The sequence below is a fragment of the Emiliania huxleyi genome (assembly GCF_000372725.1).
Source record: "Emiliania huxleyi CCMP1516 unplaced genomic scaffold EMIHUscaffold_109, whole genome shotgun sequence".
NCBI lineage: Eukaryota > Haptophyta > Isochrysidales > Noelaerhabdaceae > Emiliania > Emiliania huxleyi.
Genome location: NW_005201851.1, coordinates 380666 through 396986, shown reverse-complemented (window position 1 = coordinate 396986; position 16321 = coordinate 380666). Strand labels below are relative to the sequence as shown.

Here is a 16321-nt window from a genome sequence, read left to right as displayed (position 1 = left end):
GGTCGATCGGCAAAGGGCGGCGGCTGCTCGAGCGGCGGGCGGGCGGATGAGGGGGAGAGGAGGGCACAGAGGGCAGGCGAGAGGAGGGCCGGGGAGAGGAGGGCCGGGGCGAGGAGGGCCGGGGCGAGGAGGGCCGGGGCGAGGAGGGCAAGGGAGAGGAGGGCAAGGGAGAGGAGGGCAAGGGGTGGCAGAGGTGCTGGTGCGCCTGCGGCTCGAGGTCCCAGAGGCAGGCCGGCAGGTCGGAGCACTCGCGCGAGCGTGCGACGACGGTCCCGTCCCCGTCGTCAACCTGCAGGTCGGGAGGCGGCGGGCTGGGAGGCGGCGGGCTGGGAGGCGGCGGGCTGGGAGGCGGCGGGCTGGGAGGCGGCGGGCTGGGAGGCGGCGGGCTGGGAGGCGGCGGGCTGGGAGGCGGCGGGCTGGGAGGCGGCGGGCTGGGAGGCGGCGGGGCAGGCGCATCTCCTCGCGCGCAGGGCGCCTCGAGAAAGGTGCTGCTCGAGACAAAGCGCAGCGCAAACGTCGCCGGCGGCCGCTCGCACGGCGGAGCGTCCTGGCGGTGGGCGTCAGCGCGGATTGGCACGCGGTGCAGCCGGGTGCCACGCCCCGCTGCGGCCGCACGGAACGGCGGCTTGTCGCCGTGGCCGCGCACGAGGCCCTCGCCTCGGTAGTTGATGTGCCCGCCAGTCCGCTGGTTGACAAGCCCGCCCTCCACGCCGCCCGCCCACCGCCAGAGAGTGTCGTCGGCAACGGCCATGCCATCGGCCAGCGTTACCCAGTCCTGATCGTGCGAGAACCGCGAAGGCGGCCAGCGCGGAAGCGGCGTGCAGTGCTCTCGACGCCACTGCACGTCTGCCGGGGTAATGTTGAGCTTCGCTGAATCAGAGCTCGCTGCAGCGACAGCGGCAGTGGCGGCGGTGGCAGCAGTGGCAGGTGACCAGCGTGGCGGCACCCAATGCTGCCGCGCATGCTGCGCATCGGACCGCCGGCCGCGTTGTTTGCGTGGCATCTACTCGCGAACTCCGCCGCCTGCCAGCGGGCTGCCACCGCTGGCCAGCGGCTCGGCCAGCGTGCACCGTGTCGTTTCTTTTTGGAAGGAAGAATGGAATCGATGAAGAATTTCTCCGCGTCGTACGGGCCGCCGCCTTTCGCGAGAGTTGTGTCGGCCTTTCTCGCGAACTGCCAAATGCAACGCGGCTCTGCACCATGACGGCGAGCGCATTGCACGCGTCGCCGCAGCAGCGACCGACTCGACACGGCGGCGGCGGCGGCGGCAGCGGCGGCGGCGGCGGCGGCGGCAGCAGCAGCACGTGTCGACGCGTGCAGCAAGAAGTGTCCGCGTCTCCCGCACTTGTGGATCAGAGCCCAAGTGGGAGGATGTTGCGAGCACACGAGCGGGCGCTGCGCCGTGCTGGCCTGGAATGCGACTCTGAAGCGCGCAGTCGAAACAGCCCCCAGGTCAAGGTGCCGTCGCCACGCCAGGTCAAGGCGCCGCCGCCGCCGCCGCAGCAGCAGCAGCTGCGGAGTGGGCGCGCGATCCGCCAGCCGACGTGGCTGTCACCGAGGGCAAACCACCGGAGCGCTCCGAGTACGACCTCGGTGAGCACGGGCACAAAGCATATCATCGGCACCGCGCGCGGTGGTATAGGGAGCACACACGCAAGGAGCTCACCGGCAGCCTTGAGGAGCAGAATGAGCAGTGGGACGACTACAAGCGCAACTTCCGCGCACGTGGCGATAGTGCTCCGCTCGAGAGGCGGCATGTTATTGAACCACTCTGGGATGATTCAGAGTGATATGTGTAGATCAAAACTCCTTTGTCCCCTGTCTGCTATAGCCGCAGCCACTCCCAGCTACTCGGTGTGAACAGAGCAAGACCGAGGCCCCTCGGTGTTCACAGCGGAGTGGCTGGGGCTATACCTGCCAGCTTTGTCCCCACAAAGTACCCTGCACAAAGATCGCATACGGCGCGCGTGCGCGCCAGGTCTGCTAGTAGGCTAAAGAGTAAAGCGGCGTATAGCTCTCTCCAGAGCGGTGAGGGGGCACACGAATCCACGAGATCGACACGCAGTCGACACGAGGCCCGCGGGGTCCCGTAGAGCCGTACGGATGTGCGCAAGGCGGAGTGCCGCAACCCGAAGGACACGGAGCAGATCCTGGGCGAGCTGGAGCGGGAGGTTGGCCTGACCGAGTGCAACAAGGCTGTGTTTGGGTTGCTGCGTGGGGCTCTGGCGGGGCAGGGGAGGGCGGCGCTGGAGCGGGTGGAGGCGGCGGAGAGGGCGACGTCGGCGCTGATCAACCAGCTCGGTGCGCTGCTGAAGAGTCAGGGCGACCTGGACGGCGCGGAGGCGCTGTTCCGCGAGGCGCTGAAGGCGAGGCGAGAGACGCTCGGGGACCGGCACACGGACACGCTCATCTCGATCAACAACCTCGGCCAGCTGCTGCAGGACAAGGGCGACCTGGATGGCGCGGAGGCGCTGCACCGCGAGGCGCTGGAGGCAAAGCGAGAGACGCTCGGCGACCGGCACCAGGACACGCTCCGCTCGATCAATAACCTCGGCAATCTGCTGATGAACAAGGGCGACCTGGACGGCGCGGAGGCGCTGCTACGCGAGGCGCTGGAGGCGAGGCGAGAGACGCTCGGCGTTTGGCACCCGAGCACGCTCGCCTCGATCAACAAGACAACAACCTCGGCGCGCTTCTGAAGAAGAAGGGCGACCTGGACGGCGCTGTACCGCGAGGCGCTGGAGGCAAAGCGAGAGACGCTCGGACCGGCACCCGGACACACTCAACTCGATCAACAACCTCGGCCAGCTGCTGCAGGACAAGGGCGACCTGGTTGGCGCGGAGGCGCTGCACCGCGAGGCGCTGGAGGCGAGGCGAGAGACGCTCGGCGACCGGCACCCGGACACACTCAACTCGATCAACAACCTCGGCCAGCTGCTGCAGGACAAGGGCGACCTGGTTGGATCTAACGGCGGCTGCGCTGTTGGACCCGCGAGATAGGCTAGTGCTACACTGATCCATCACAAGGGCCGCGCACCGAGTTGGAGACGAGGCCGACGCCGGGGGGCTAAGTCGTCCGTCCTTTGCGTCCGGCCGTCGGCTTTTCATTGATTGGCATTGATTTCCTTCGGTAGTCGTATTGTCTTTTATCGCTTCGGGTCGCTCCTCATCGCAAACCCTGTCAGCAGAGTCTCCTACGGGAATGTACGTAAGAGCTACATACACTGAGAGAGAGCAGTTGCAAAGATCAACCGCCTTGCGCGCAAGGCTCAACGCTCGGGCGTTGACCGCACCGCGTACCCTCCCCACTCCCGCCTCTCATTTGTGTCACACCACGCGGAACGCATCTCCATCGCTTCGGTGAAGGGGGTAAACCGTGCCATCCTCGATCGCCGTGCAAAGCTCGCTTCCGAGCTCTCACGCCGCGCGTAGGGCCCTTAGGGGCCTAGAGAACACAACCCCCCTCTCTCTTTTCTCCCAGTAAGCTATAAGTACGTACACTGAAAAAGTCATTATTTTTGGACACAAAAAAGGAATGTACGTAAGAGCTACATACACTGAAAAAAGGTCCAAAACCTATGGATTGGCCGGTCATCCAGCTCGGCACCACCCAAGACTGCTTTCAGACGCTTACGCCAATTTCCCCTCTTATAATTCATTGCAGTGTGACACCCAAAGGTGTTGATAGCGAGTACGCGGCGGCGTGCATGATGGGGAGGGTGACCCCCAAAACGAACAGACAGCTAGCGGAACGCCTTCGTTCCCTCTGGCGACGCCTTCGCGCCAAACACACCGTGACGTGGAGGCATGTGGCGGGTCACAGCGGCAACTCAAATGGAACGACTACGTCGACGAGCTAGCTGCTCGCGGCAGGCAAGGTGACAGAGGCTCAAACGCTACCGAGTGGGCGGACAACACCATCCCGACGGACAATCCCGACGACGGGAGCGACACGGAAGGACCCGCCCCCGCCCCTCGGGGCGGGGGCCCCCGCCCCCCCGGGGGGCCCTTTGGGGCCCCTCCAGGGGGCGACCCCTCCGGGGAGGCCGGCCTTCCCCGTGCCGGTTCTCCCCAACCAACCCCGCCGGCAGCGCGAGCTGCCGGCCACATTGAGCGGTTCGTCCGCGTCGCGCACTCGTCCCAACCGGGGGCCGCTGACTCGTTCTGCGCGCCAACGGCTGGTGACGCTGTGTTGCCCTTGAGCTAGTCCTTCCCCGGTCGCCTAGCCTCTGCGCCGTCTGGCGGACGCCTGTATGCCATGCGCGCGGACCACGCTTGCGTGGATTTGTGGCTGGCAGGCTGACCCGTGTGCGGGGTAACCGGCGCGCGGGGAAGCTTCACGGGTTCGAGTCGTCAAACATTGAGCAGCGGAGGTGTGCCGAGGGGGACCGGGAGGCGGTAAGTCGTCGTCGCCCGGCGCTGCTTGCAGCACCATGGCGATGACGCGAAGAGGTTCCTCTTTTCCGCGCCCCCCCCGCAAGGCGCGCGATACAAGCCCATAGGGGTCACGCGGAGGGAGGCGCTGTTAGCGGCGGAGGGGAGGTGGAGGAGGCCGCACGGGCGGCGGAGAAGGCGCGGGCGGCGGAGGGGGGGAAGGGCGGCGGCAGCGGGCGGCAGTCCCGCGAGGCACGCCGGCGGAAGGGTTCGTCTTCGCGGGGCGGGGTGCGCACTGCGCGCCGCGAGGATGAGGAGCCTGAGCCAGGGGAGGGTTGGGAAGGGGGGGCGAGGCCGGAGGAGTATGACGGCCTCTTCGACGGCCCATAAGGGGCCGTTGTCTGCTGTGCCTTTTGTGGTGCTGGTTCGTGCCAGTGTCTAAAGAAAGAAAGAAAGAAAACAGACAGCCCAAACGAGGGATGGGGGAGGAGGACCGGGTGCCAGTGTCTGCTGTGAGACGGCATTGTTGCAGAATTCTTTCGGTGATCACTCGGGCCGCCGCGGGTGCGACTGCATCATCGAGCGCTTGAAGCAAACCTCGAGAATGGGAACCCGCCTTCGGCTGCTGGGCCTCGGCGGCGCGGGAACGGCCGCCTACGCCTCCTCTGACAGCTCGTCTGGCTCCTCGTTTCTGAGCGACCTCGGCGCGCCGATTCCGCTGCTCAAGTCGCTCTTCTCCTCGGGCGATGCAACCGCGCGCTCTGCTGAGGCGGCGCAGCTGTCGGCTTCGGTGGCAGCCACCTCCGCAGCCGTCGCGTCGCTCGACCGTCAGCTTGCCGCTCAAGGCGCCGCTGGCTCGCGCACCGTCATGCTTCTCGTCGGTGTTCCGCTCACCGGCATCGCCGCCGCGCTGTACATTTACGGCTGGAACAGGCGCGCATCCGCGGCGGGAGCTGGAGTGCAGCGTCCCGTGCACACCCTCCCTCGCTTCTCTACCCGCTTCGCCTCCCGCCACCGCCGCCAGGATCGGCTGGGTCTCCGCGGAGCAGATGAAGACCGGGCTCAACCAGCTCAAGGCGTCGATCGAGGCGAATCTCGACAAGCTCAAGGTGGAGCTGGTCGAGAAGATCGAGGTGCTCAAGGACAAGATGACGGAGGTGGCCAAGGAGGTTGGCATCCTCGCCGAGGAGGTTTCCGAGGTCAAGGGAGACGTCAAAAAGGTGGCCGAGGGCGTCGAGGGCCCCAAGAAGCGCATGTCGGCCGTCGAGTACTCGTCCAAGAAGGGGCTCGTTCCACACCAAAGTTCCACTTGCCCCCCCCCCCCCCCGCCCCCCAAGAGATGCGCCGCCCGCCCCAAGAGACAGCCCGCCCGCTCCGCCCCTCCGCCAGGCTGCCGACGGAGTCGAGCTGCTCGTGCGCGCCGTCGCCGACTCGCCGCTGCTCGCGAACGCGTCCCCAGAGACGACCGCGCGGCTGAACGCCTTCCTGCAGCGCCTCTCGTCCGGCCCAGTCACCGTCCTCCGCCGCCTGTCTGGCGACCAGGCGCAGGACCTCCCTCCCCCGGAGGCCAAGGGCAGCTCCGAGGGCTGGAGGCCCTCGGACGCGAGGCTGCCGCCGGCGGTGCCAGCCTCGTGAGAGGGGGGAGGCGGGGCGACGAAGGCGCGGCTGCGGCGGGCGTGCCGTCGTGGGGGGGGGAGAGACACACAGAGAGACAGAGAGACAGAGAGAGAAAGAGGCCGCGCGAGGGCGACAGCGCCCCGCCGGCCTCGCAGCGCCTTGAGGCCGCCAGCCGCGCCACCCCTCCCCCCCTTTGGTGTCCGAGAGCGCCCCGGGTGTCGATGCGGGCTGCTCTGTCGCCGGGTGCTCGTACTGGGGTCGCACCGTGTTGTCTGCCGCGGGTTGTGTCTGGAGCGTGTCCCGACCGGTGTCCTGTGACAGGGGATGCCTTGCTTGAGAGAGTCCGCGTGCGCGTGCTCGAGTCCGCGTGTGCGTGCGACACAGGCAGTAGCGCGTGTCTCAGACTGCTGCGAGCGTTAACGACACACGTTTGTGCAGGTTGTAGAGTTAAGAGAAAAGGGTGCATGCATGTAAACGAAAAAAACACGCGTGACGAGAGAGAGAGCGCGAGCCTCTGAGCGCGAGGACCACCAGCACCAGGCACACCACGCACCACCACCAGCACGCAGCAGGGATATAGGGGATAACGCAGGCATGAGGCAACGCAGGGACGGGCCAATACAGCCAGTGGGACGAACGAGGGCCGCGACGGCGGCTCAAGCGGGAGGGAGCGGAGACAGTGGGCAGCGAGCGAAGTGGGTGAGACTGATGATGCTCCTTCGACTTAACCTGAGCGGTTCACAGCTGCTGGGGGCGGGCTTCAGGGTGGTGCTCATTCGAAAAGGAATCGACGCGATGTACAAAGCATACAAGAAGAGGAGAACGAAGAGGAGGGACACCGGTGATGACGAAACAGAAACTAGCGCAGACGAGAGCAGGGTAGACCCAATGTGGAAGACGGCTAGTGTGCTAGTCCCCCATCGGGAGGACGACCCCGGCTAGTCGCCGACCACACCCACCAAGAACCCTGCACAAAGATCGCACGGGCGGGGACCTGTTCCTTTTTACCCATCTCACAGTAGAGAGGTGTCCGTTTTTATTTATTTATTTATTTAGAAAGAGCGCGAGAGAGGACACACTCAGTTGTCAGTAACTCTACTTCTCTCTGTTCTCCGCACAGACGCTTCACAGAGCTCAGAGGTGACCTCGTTCAGACACTTCAGTGGGAGAGTTTGCAGCCTGTTTGCCACTGCACCCCGGCCAGAACAACGATATCGATCGAGGCGAGGTAGACACGGTTATTTCTTCGTGAACTTAAGTTGATCACAAGGGCCTTCACAAGAGGGGCGGGCGGCAAATTTTTTCTTTTCTTAACAAGCAAGGTCTGTGAATCCCGTACAGAGGGCGCACCCATCTACTGCCAGAACACCCCCTCTACTCGGAGCTAGTGAACACGACACCCACGTCCGGAATTCGTACGCACGGCCAACCTCTCACTCGACCAGTGTACATGCAGAGAGAGAGAGCTAAAAGTACGCACATGCATGCACGTGCACGTGCACATGCACATGCGTGATGCACAGTGACATGGACTCCATGCCAAGATGCTGCCAACATGCGTATCTCCCACATCTCATGCTACGGTATTGGATAGGACCCCGCTCGGTTGCCGAGCGATTCCATGGCTTGCTTGTACAGCCGGTCGCTCGCCTGCAGCACCTCCTCGAAGCCCTGGCGGTCGAACAGATCAAACTCCGTCGTGCTTGCCTTGAGACGGCTCGCGGCCCTGGTCGTGCGGCTGCTCTTGCTAGCTGAGCTCTTGGCCAACGACCCCCGGGCGTGGCTTTGGCGCCTTCTCTCACCGCTCACCTGTGCCATTGCATCGGCCAGTTCCGTCTCGAGAAGCTCGACGAGGTCGCCAAACAATTGGACTGGGAAGATGGCCGCCTTATGCTTCTGCAGCTGGTCCCACAGCACGTCGGCGCTCTTGGCCGACTTGGCCCGCTGCAGCTTGGAGACATACGCTAGGCCGTAGAGGCCTAGCACGACGCCGACGAGCAACGCCTTGTCGCCATCGTTCGTGAACGCCCCACAGAAAACCATGATGCTCTTCTCGATCCAGGAGGAGACGTCTTCAATGCGCTGCAGCCCACCGCCTGAGTCGGCGCCGCAGAAGAACATCGCATCGGTGCCGTTAGCGAGCATAAAGGCCCACTGCTCCAGGCGACACCACCCCCGACTCAAGTAGGTGTCCTGGTTGCAAAGAAGAGTCGTGTCGACGTGTGGCGTCTCGGGCACACACGCCACGAAGTGGGAAGTGCAGGCGGCGAAGAGTGCAATGGAGCTGACAGCCAGCGCCTTGGTCGCCTCGTTACACTGAGGGATTGAGTGATAGTCGCACCAGATGTAGCAGTCGGTGGCGTCGAAGCATCGCTCCGCAGCCAGAGCCTTCACTGCCCCAACCATGTGCTCAAAGTGGGCGTTGTCCGGGTCGGGCGAGACGTACGACAGCCACTGGTGCGAGAGGAAGATGAGAGGGTGGTTGGCGGCGAAGCGCGCCGCCGCGTCCCACGTGTCGCAGCAAGTGAGCACTTTCTTGTCACGCGCCTCCTCGAAGGGGACCAGTTGGCCAAAGGCGACGAATGCGGAGAAGGGCATCACGCAGAAGGGGTATCGCAGCGAAGAGGCGTCGTGGATCGCCGCTCGCACGCGATGTCTCTCCTCGTCGCGCTCCCTTACTGCGGCAGCGAGTGCGAGTCGCCGATGCCGCTGCGCCCGCCGTGCGAACCAGCAGATCCCAGCGGCGAGCAACGCGCCTACTACAGGGGAGCGCGGCAGACTCGATGCGGGACCGGTGAGAGGTGGGACCTAAAGTGCGGCACCGATGGCAGCGCACGGCAGCAGCAGGTCGGTGCACTGCGAGGCGCCACCAAAGGACCACGAACCCGCAGGACACGCCTCGCAGAAGCCGGCGCCGCGATCTTCGGCAAATGAGCCAGCAGGGCAGGGGGTGCAGATGGAAGAGCTGGTCGCTCCGAGCACGCCCGAGAAGGATCCGCTCGGGCAAGGAGAGCAGTCTCCTCGCGACGTCAGGCTAACTGCGTCGCTCCAGGTTCCGGCTGGGCAGCGGCGGCAGACACCCTCCTCGCCGGCTCGGCCGGGGCCACACGGCGTGCATTCCGAGGCTCCCGGCTCAGAGGAAGAGCCGGCGGGGCAAGCGTTGCAGGCACCGGCGCCTTCCTTGGAGAACATGCCCGTGCGGCAAAGCGTGCAAGTGTCGTTGCTGATCGCACCCAATACGTCAGAGAAGGATCCGCTCGGGCAAGGAGTGCAGTCTGCTCGTGATGCCAAGCCGACTGCATCGCTCCACGTTCCGACTGGGCAGCGGCGGCAGTCGCCCTCCTCGCCAGCTTGCCCCGGGCCACACGGCGTACACTCCGAGGCTCCTGTGACAGACGAGAGGCCTATCGGGCACGCCTCGCAGAAGCCGGCGCCTTCGTTGGAGAACATGCCAGCGCGACACGGGGAGCAAGTGTTGCCGCTCGTCGCTCCGAGCACGCCCGAGAAGGATCCGCTCGGGCAAGGAGAGCAGTCTGCTCGCGACGTCAGACCGACTGCGTCGCTCCAGGTTCCGACAGGGCAGCGGCGGCAGACACCCTCCTCGCCGGCTCGGCCGGGGCCACACGGCGTGCATTCCGAGGCTCCCGGCTCAGAGGAAGAGCCGGCGGGGCAAAACTCGCAGTAGCCAGCGCCTTCCTTGGAGAACATGCCCGTGCGACAAAGCGTGCAAGTGTCGTTGCTGATCGCACCCAATACGTCAGAGAAGGATCCGCTCGGGCAAGGAGTGCAGTCTGCTCGTGATGCCAAGCCGACTGCATCGCTCCACGTTCCGACTGGGCAGCGGCGGCAGTCGCCCTCCTCGCCAGCTTGCCCCGGGCCACACGGCGTACACTCCGAGGCTCCTGTGACAGACGAGAGGCCTATCGGGCACGCCTCGCAGAAGCCGGCGCCTTCGTTGGAGAACATGCCAGCGCGACACGGGGAGCAAGTGTCGCCGCTCGTCGCTCCGAGCACGCCCGAGAAGGATCCGCTCGGGCAAGGAGAGCAGTCTGCTCGCGACGTCAGACCGACTGCGTCGCTCCAGGTTCCGACAGGGCAGCGGCGGCAGACACCCTCCTCGCCGGCTCGGCCAGGACCACACGGCGTGCATTCCGAGGCTCCCGGCTCAGAGGAAGAGCCGGCGGGGCAAAACTCGCAGTAGCCAGCGCCTTCCTTGGAGAACATGCCCGTGCGGCAAAGCGTGCAAGTGTCGTTGCTGATCGCACCCAATACGTCAGAGAAGGATCCGCTCGGGCAAGGAGTGCAGTCTGCTCGTGATGCCAAGCCGACTGCATCGCTCCACGTTCCGACTGGGCAGCGGCGGCAGTCGCCCTCCTCGCCAGCTTGCCCCGGGCCACACGTAGTGGTCGACAGCGGCGCTGCTGCAAAAGTAGCGACGGCGGCAGCCTGAATCTGTGCCATGACATCACCCGTAGAGAGCGAGCCCGCAGCAAAATGCGGAACAGCGGTGACTGCGAAAAGGATCGCGGCAAACCAGGACCGCGATGTTTTGGCCATATTGGTCGACCAAGGACACGTGCAGCACTTTGCATCGGAGAACGGAAGGAGACACGTGACTGAATATAGTGAGACGAAAAGAAAATCCTCCAAGCATTGGGCACGAGACTGGCGCGCACTGGCACTAACACAGGTACACCACGGGAGAAAAGAATCGTTTTTAGAAAGAGTTTTTTCCACCCAGTCTCTCACGTGTATGGAAGAGATGCACGTGCAGCACACTGGGGTCTGGGCCTGAAAAGAAACTGTCTTTAGGTCTCTCTTTCTCTTTGCCCGCTATTCCGGGCGAACCCCGTCTTTTTCTTTGTCTTTTCACACCGCACGGCCGCGAAGGCCCCGGGCCATCGATGGACTCTCCGCCACACGCCCTCTCCTCCACCGCCGCTCGTCCTGCTCAACCCCCCCAGGGAGCTGATCGACGCGATCGCCGCCAGCTTGCGTGCGCTGCGTGGACGTGTAAAAGTCGCCGGGGCTGCTGGCCTCTTCGAAGCAGGCAGGTGCTTGGAGGCTAGGAGAAAGCAGGAGAGCTGCCCGAGAGGGCCGGAGAGCAATGTGCTCTGCATGCTGGCGTACCAGGTGCAAAGTCGAGGAGCAGAAGGTCAGGTTGTAGTCCGCGTACGCGAAGCCATATGACAAAGCGTCTCGTCGGTGACGGAGGCGGCGGTGGCGACGCGGCCGCAAGCAGATTCGGTGCGCCCACCTCCTTCCTCAGGGTGCACGTGATTGTCGGCAATATCTCGCCGTCAGCGAGAATGTCTCCAGCGACAAGAGCACGTGCCTGTTCACAGCTTGAGCTGTGAAGAGACGCCGTTCACAGCGAGAGTGTCTCGAGCGACGAGAGCACGCGCCTGTTCACAGCTTGGCGCGCCGTCGCGCAGGTGAGCGGCGCGATCGAGGCGGCGCTGGAGGGAGGTGGATAGACGTCCAAGAGCTTGAGGTAGCTGAGGAGAGACGGCTGCGACGCGGCTCACGCGGCGGTGGCCGCCGACTTGGTGAAGAGCAGCGTGAACGGCAGCGTGTGCACGTCGACGGCGACAGTCGCGCCCGACGTCGGCAGCGGCAGCTCAGTCGTCGTCATGCCCCAGTAGTCGACGCTGACCGCCTTCCACGCGCGGCCGCCGCCGCCGCCGCCGGGCAGCGCCACGTTCCACGTGCCTTGGCGGCGGAACTTGACGAGCTGCACGCTGTCGCCCGTGAGCGTGTCGGACACCGGGTCGCCCGCCTGGCCGTAGCTCGCGTGCGCCGGCGTGAGCGCGCCAAAGTCGGCGCCGGTCGACGCCCACAGCTGCTTGAAGAAGGCGATCCGCGGTGGCGACTCGCCGACGAGCGTGCCGCCCTTGGCCCACCACAGCGGCTGCGCATCGTCGTCCTTGACGGCTGCGCGTAGCACGGTCTCCGAGTGCCCGACGTGGACGCCGAGCGCGGCGCCCCACCAGAACCGGTCGGCCTCCTCGGCGGCGCTCAGCGACCCAAACGAGCTCGTGATGTTGCCCTCGTAGCGCACCTCGTCCCAGAGCGTCGGCTTGCCGTACTTCTGACGGATCGCCGGCGTGGTCTCCTCCATTCCTTGCAGTGAGACGTGAGAGATCCACGGCCGCGAGTGGTTGTACAGCAGGTTGCCGTTGTGGATCGACGCCTGGCGGCCGTACGGGTCGGCGGCCGCGAGCGTCTCGAAGAGCTCGTCCCACACCGGGCTCGGCGACGGGTGAGGCGACTTCGCCGACTCGTTGACGCCGCGTCCTTTGCACTTGTTGAAGCTCCACTCGTTCGCCATGCTCCACCACACGTTCGAGTTCGAGGCGAGGCGCGCGATGGCGTACCTGAGGTAGAACTTGTCGAGCGCCGTGTCGTACTTCTCGGCGTCGGTGCCCCCCATGCAGTCGAAGCCCCAGTGGCCGCCATCGTACGGGTGGAAGAGGATGATGTCGGCGATCACGCCCTGCTCCTTCAGCGCGCCGACCAGCCGGTCGTAATTCTGCCAGAACGACACGTTGAACCGCTTCAGGTCGAAGCTGCCGGAGAGCGACGGGCAGTGCTCGCCGACGCACGTCCACGCGCTCGCGTTCGCCGCCGCCGAGCCCGGCGAGATCGCGTACGGCGCGCCCGTCTCGACGGGATTCGCGCGGTTGAAGATGTACCACTTCGGGAACGTCGTCATGCGGATCTTGTTGAACGGCGACGCCTTCAGCGTCTCGAGCGTCTGCGCCTGCATGTCGAAGCCCTTCGAAGCCCACTGGTAGCACGTCGTGCCGACGCTCACGTGCGGCGTGAAGTCGGAATAGTACAGCCCGGAGCCCTTCGAGAACACCGGCCCGCGGTCGCCCGCCGCCTTCTTCACCACGTGGAATTCGCCGCCGCTGCCGTCGAGCGCCGCCGCGCTGCTCGCCGTCGTGTACTTCCACTCGCCCTCCGCCGACGGCGAGAAGCGCACGCGGTACGTGCCGCCGCCGTCGTAGAAGCCGCCCACGACGATCGGAGTGCCCGTCGGCGGCTCTGTGTGCGTGAACGTCGCGCTGAGCTCGACCTCGAAGGGATTCGCCACGGTGGCCTCGGACGGACCGGCGAGGGTGATCTCGTACTGGCCGTAGAGCGGCACGGACGCGAGCGGCGTCGGCGCGGCCGACGTCAAGGTCAGGGCCCACATCGCCTCAGCGACTTTCGCTGAGAAAACTCGGCGCCTCGGCTGGCCACCAAAAAGAAAAAAATACGCTGATTTCTGAAAAAGAAAAACCGCACCACGCAACTGAACTCGCGCCGAGAATGTGTCTATGCCCTCGCACCGCATCGGCGCCCGCCTGTCTGGCCTCTCGCCAGAGCAGCTCGTCGCCTTCATCGACGAGCAGGCGCCCCTCTGGAGCGCCGCCGCGATGCGCGTGGCGGAGGAGCACGCCGCACGGCTCGTGGAGCAGCCCGAGTGGGTGCTCTCCGAGGTCCTCCTCTCGCCGGACCTCGCCCCGCACATCCTCGCCCAGCTGCCGACCAAGGATCACGCCGTCAAGGGGACGTGCCGCGCGTGGCGCCGCGGCTGGAAGGAGACGCTGCCGAAGCGCGAGAGGCCGCGCATGCTCGTGATCGGCGGCTACGGCGGTGGGGGCAGTAACATCAACTCGCTGGAGCGGTACGACCCGTCAACGAGTGAGTGGGAGGAGGAGGCTGTGGCGCCGATGCCGTCGGGGCGCCTGAGGGCGCGCATGGCGGTACTCGATGGCAAGCTCTACGCGGTGGGCGGCCAGAGTGAGGAGGACGGCGCAACTTCCAGCTCGGTGGAGCGGTACGACCTGGCTACGAACGCGTGGGAGGAAGTGGCGCCGATGGCGGAGGCTCGGAACTTTCACGCCATGGCGGCGCTCGACGGCAAGCTGTATGCTGTGGGAGGCTACAACGACGACGACGGCTTCCTCAGCTCGGTCGAGCGGTACGATCCGGCTGCCAATTCGTGGGAGGCGGTGGCGCCGCTGCCGTCGGCGCGGATGGCTCACGCTGTCGCGGTGCTCGACGGCAAGCTGTACGCTGTGAGCGGAACCGGCAACGACGGCAGCCTCAGCTCGATCGAGCGGTACGACCCGGCGACGAACGGGTGGGAGGAGGTGGCACCGATGGCAACGGCGCGGCTTGCTCACGCCGTGGCGGTGCTCGACGGCAAGCTCTACGCTGTGGGTGGCACCAACAACGGCTTCCTCAGCTCAGTCGAGCGGTACGACCCGGCGACGAACGGGTGGGAGGCGGTGGCGCCGATGGCAACGGTGCGTATTGCTCACGCCGCGGCGGTGCTCGACGGCAAGCTCTACGCTGTGGGCGGCCACAACAACGGCTTCCTCAGCTCAGTCGAGCGGTACAACCCGGCCGAGAATATGTGGGAGGCGGTGGCGCCGATGGCGACGGCGCGAAGCGCTTCTTTCGCAGTCTTGATGTAGAGCGCTCCAAGATAGTGTCCCTCCCAGCGCGACGGGTCTCTGTCAGACACTATCATCGACTGCGGCGCTGCCTCTTCCCTCGCCTCCGTCCTCCTCGTCTCGCCTGCCATCGTCCCGTGTCTCCTCGTCCTCGCCATCGCCTTGGCCGTTGTCTACCTGTTCATCGTGTCCCCTGCTGCTGGTGGCATCGCCGTTGGCTCTCTCTCCCCCTTTCCTCCCTGCCCCTCTCGCTGTCTGGTGTTAAATGGACCCCCTTCCTCTCCCTCGCCACCGTCACCGTCACCATCCCTGTCACTACCGCCCTCCATCCCCGCCTCCCTTTGTTTCACACTCGTCTCTGCCATGTCCGCCGTCGCCGCCGTCCTGTCTGCTGCGCTCTGTGCTCCGTCGTCCGTGGTACAGTCGCTTATTGTTGCTCTGAGGATTAGCTCGGCACGCACGAGACCTCGAGAGAGAGAGAGTGAGAGAGAGAGGGAGTGAGTGAGAGAGAGAGAGAGAGAGAGAGAGAGAGAGAGAGAGAGAGAGAGAGAGAGAGAGAGAGAGAGAGAGAGAGAGCGAGAGAGAGAGAGAGAGAGAGAGAGAGAGAGAGAGAGAGAGAGAGAGAGAGAGAGAGGGTTGTTGCACGAGTATATGGGACACGATGTCTCAAATATGAGGGGCTTTGACTCCTACCAGCTCCTGACGCTATCCCTGGCAGCTCTAATGACCAGGATCAGTAGTGCTATAATAGAGGGCGCCCATACTAGCGCAGGAGCTGCCACACTCGCCCGGACCGTCCCCTTCTGGGGCCGGTTCCGCAGCCCGCGAGAGCCGACAGCGGGGCCGTGCCGCGGGTGCCTACTGCCGAGTGCCACAAACACTGCGCCGTCCCGCCATCACCTACAGGCTGTCTTGTGTGATGGTTGGGATGTCCAAACGCCACCATCTTGGCTCTTGCGACCTCAAACCCGCGAGCTGTATGGGTGGTCCTGACGTCGACAGACGCCCGAGGACCACGGTGAAGCTGAGCTGGAACGAGTCGACAAGTCTCGTCTGAGCCCGTGGCGGTCGCCGGCTGAGTCGCTGTGCACGGACCGGTACCTCAGGCGTCACCTCCGCAGCCTCAGGTCTCACACTCCATCACCTCCGCCGGGACGCCGTCGGTGGCACGCTCGGCGGCGAGTTTGTGGCAGCTCCACAGCGAGCGCGGCATCGAGCCTATTCGGTCTGGTCGGTTAGGCGCACTCCCTGGGTGCCAGGGAGTGCGCCGAACGCGCGAGCGGTGCGTCCTGGCAGCCCGCGCTGGCTCCGGAGCTGCCACAAACTCGAGACACGCTTTTTTGGGACATTTTCGACGCTTTTGTCCCATATACTCGTGCAACAACCCGAGAGAGAGGACAAGGCAGAGCGGCCGCCTCCCCACATCTACATCTGCATCTACCTTAGGGTACCCCTAGGGTTCTGAGGGCCGGATTTTTTTAAGACCTTTTAAGAAACGAGGAGATTTTTTTAAGACCTTTTAAGAAACGAGGAGGTGGCAGACCTGATCTTAGAATCGCTCGGGGCTTAACTTGCCATAGCATTTAAGAGATTGCAGGCACGGGGGGTCCCTCTTTTAAGTCCGTTTAAGAAAATCGGCCTCACCGGCACGCGTCGCTGGGTTCCGCGCCGGTTTCTCCAATACTGCCGTTATTAGGCGCGAACCCGCCACTGAAGACACATCTGTAAGTCTGGTGCACTGGCGGGAGCCATACTCGCATAGGGGACGCGTGCCAGCTGACTGTAGCCAGCTTCCCGGCCTCCGGCGTCTACCGGGGAGCCTCCCGGAGCATCGACCTCGGGAGCTCTCCCGCACCGTTTAAGCGTTTAAGACCGTTTAA

At 64.9% G+C, this 16321-nt stretch overlaps 6 protein-coding genes across 6 annotated transcripts in view; 3 read left to right on the top strand and 3 right to left on the bottom strand.

Moving 5' to 3' along the window:
* The window catches only part of EMIHUDRAFT_223423 (hypothetical protein), a gene marked incomplete at both ends in the record, with an annotated part of 2881 nt that extends 1679 nt beyond the window's left edge, over window positions 1-1202 (bottom strand). The window contains 2 exons of the mRNA XM_005792233.1: window positions 500-775; window positions 1071-1202. Of these exons, the coding sequence (XP_005792290.1) occupies window positions 500-775; window positions 1071-1202 (408 nt within the window). The remainder of the gene's footprint in view (window positions 1-499; window positions 776-1070) is intronic.
* A 1086-nt stretch (window positions 1203-2288) lies between these two features.
* EMIHUDRAFT_69919 (hypothetical protein) lies at window positions 2289-2699 on the top strand (the record flags this gene model as incomplete). The annotated part of the gene is made up of 1 exon (XM_005792232.1): window positions 2289-2699. A coding segment is annotated over one exon (411 nt), but the record flags the coding sequence as incomplete, so codon positions are not given.
* A 2279-nt stretch (window positions 2700-4978) lies between these two features.
* Window positions 4979-6009, top strand: EMIHUDRAFT_223421 (hypothetical protein; the record flags this gene model as incomplete). The annotated part of the gene is made up of 3 exons (XM_005792231.1): window positions 4979-5332; window positions 5424-5663; window positions 5764-6009. 3 exons carry the CDS (start codon window positions 4979-4981, stop codon window positions 6007-6009), a joined length of 840 nt encoding a protein of 279 aa, XP_005792288.1.
* A 1560-nt stretch (window positions 6010-7569) lies between these two features.
* EMIHUDRAFT_223420 (hypothetical protein) lies at window positions 7570-9441 on the bottom strand (the record flags this gene model as incomplete). The annotated part of the gene is made up of 3 exons (XM_005792230.1): window positions 7570-7698; window positions 7801-8747; window positions 8814-9441. The coding sequence occupies 3 exons, from the start codon at window positions 9439-9441 to the stop codon at window positions 7570-7572; spliced, it is 1704 nt and encodes a 567-aa protein (XP_005792287.1).
* Window positions 9442-11515: 2074 nt separating this feature from the next.
* On the bottom strand, window positions 11516-13192 carry EMIHUDRAFT_223418 (hypothetical protein; the record flags this gene model as incomplete). The annotated part of the gene is made up of 2 exons (XM_005792229.1): window positions 11516-11611; window positions 11693-13192. 2 exons carry the CDS (start codon window positions 13190-13192, stop codon window positions 11516-11518), a joined length of 1596 nt encoding a protein of 531 aa, XP_005792286.1.
* A 124-nt stretch (window positions 13193-13316) lies between these two features.
* On the top strand, window positions 13317-16169 carry EMIHUDRAFT_223417 (hypothetical protein; the record flags this gene model as incomplete). Its single annotated transcript, XM_005792228.1, has 5 exons — window positions 13317-13552; window positions 15453-15492; window positions 15569-15604; window positions 15681-15723; window positions 16138-16169. 5 exons carry the CDS (start codon window positions 13317-13319, stop codon window positions 16167-16169), a joined length of 387 nt encoding a protein of 128 aa, XP_005792285.1.
* Between the last annotated feature and the right edge of the window lie 152 nt (window positions 16170-16321).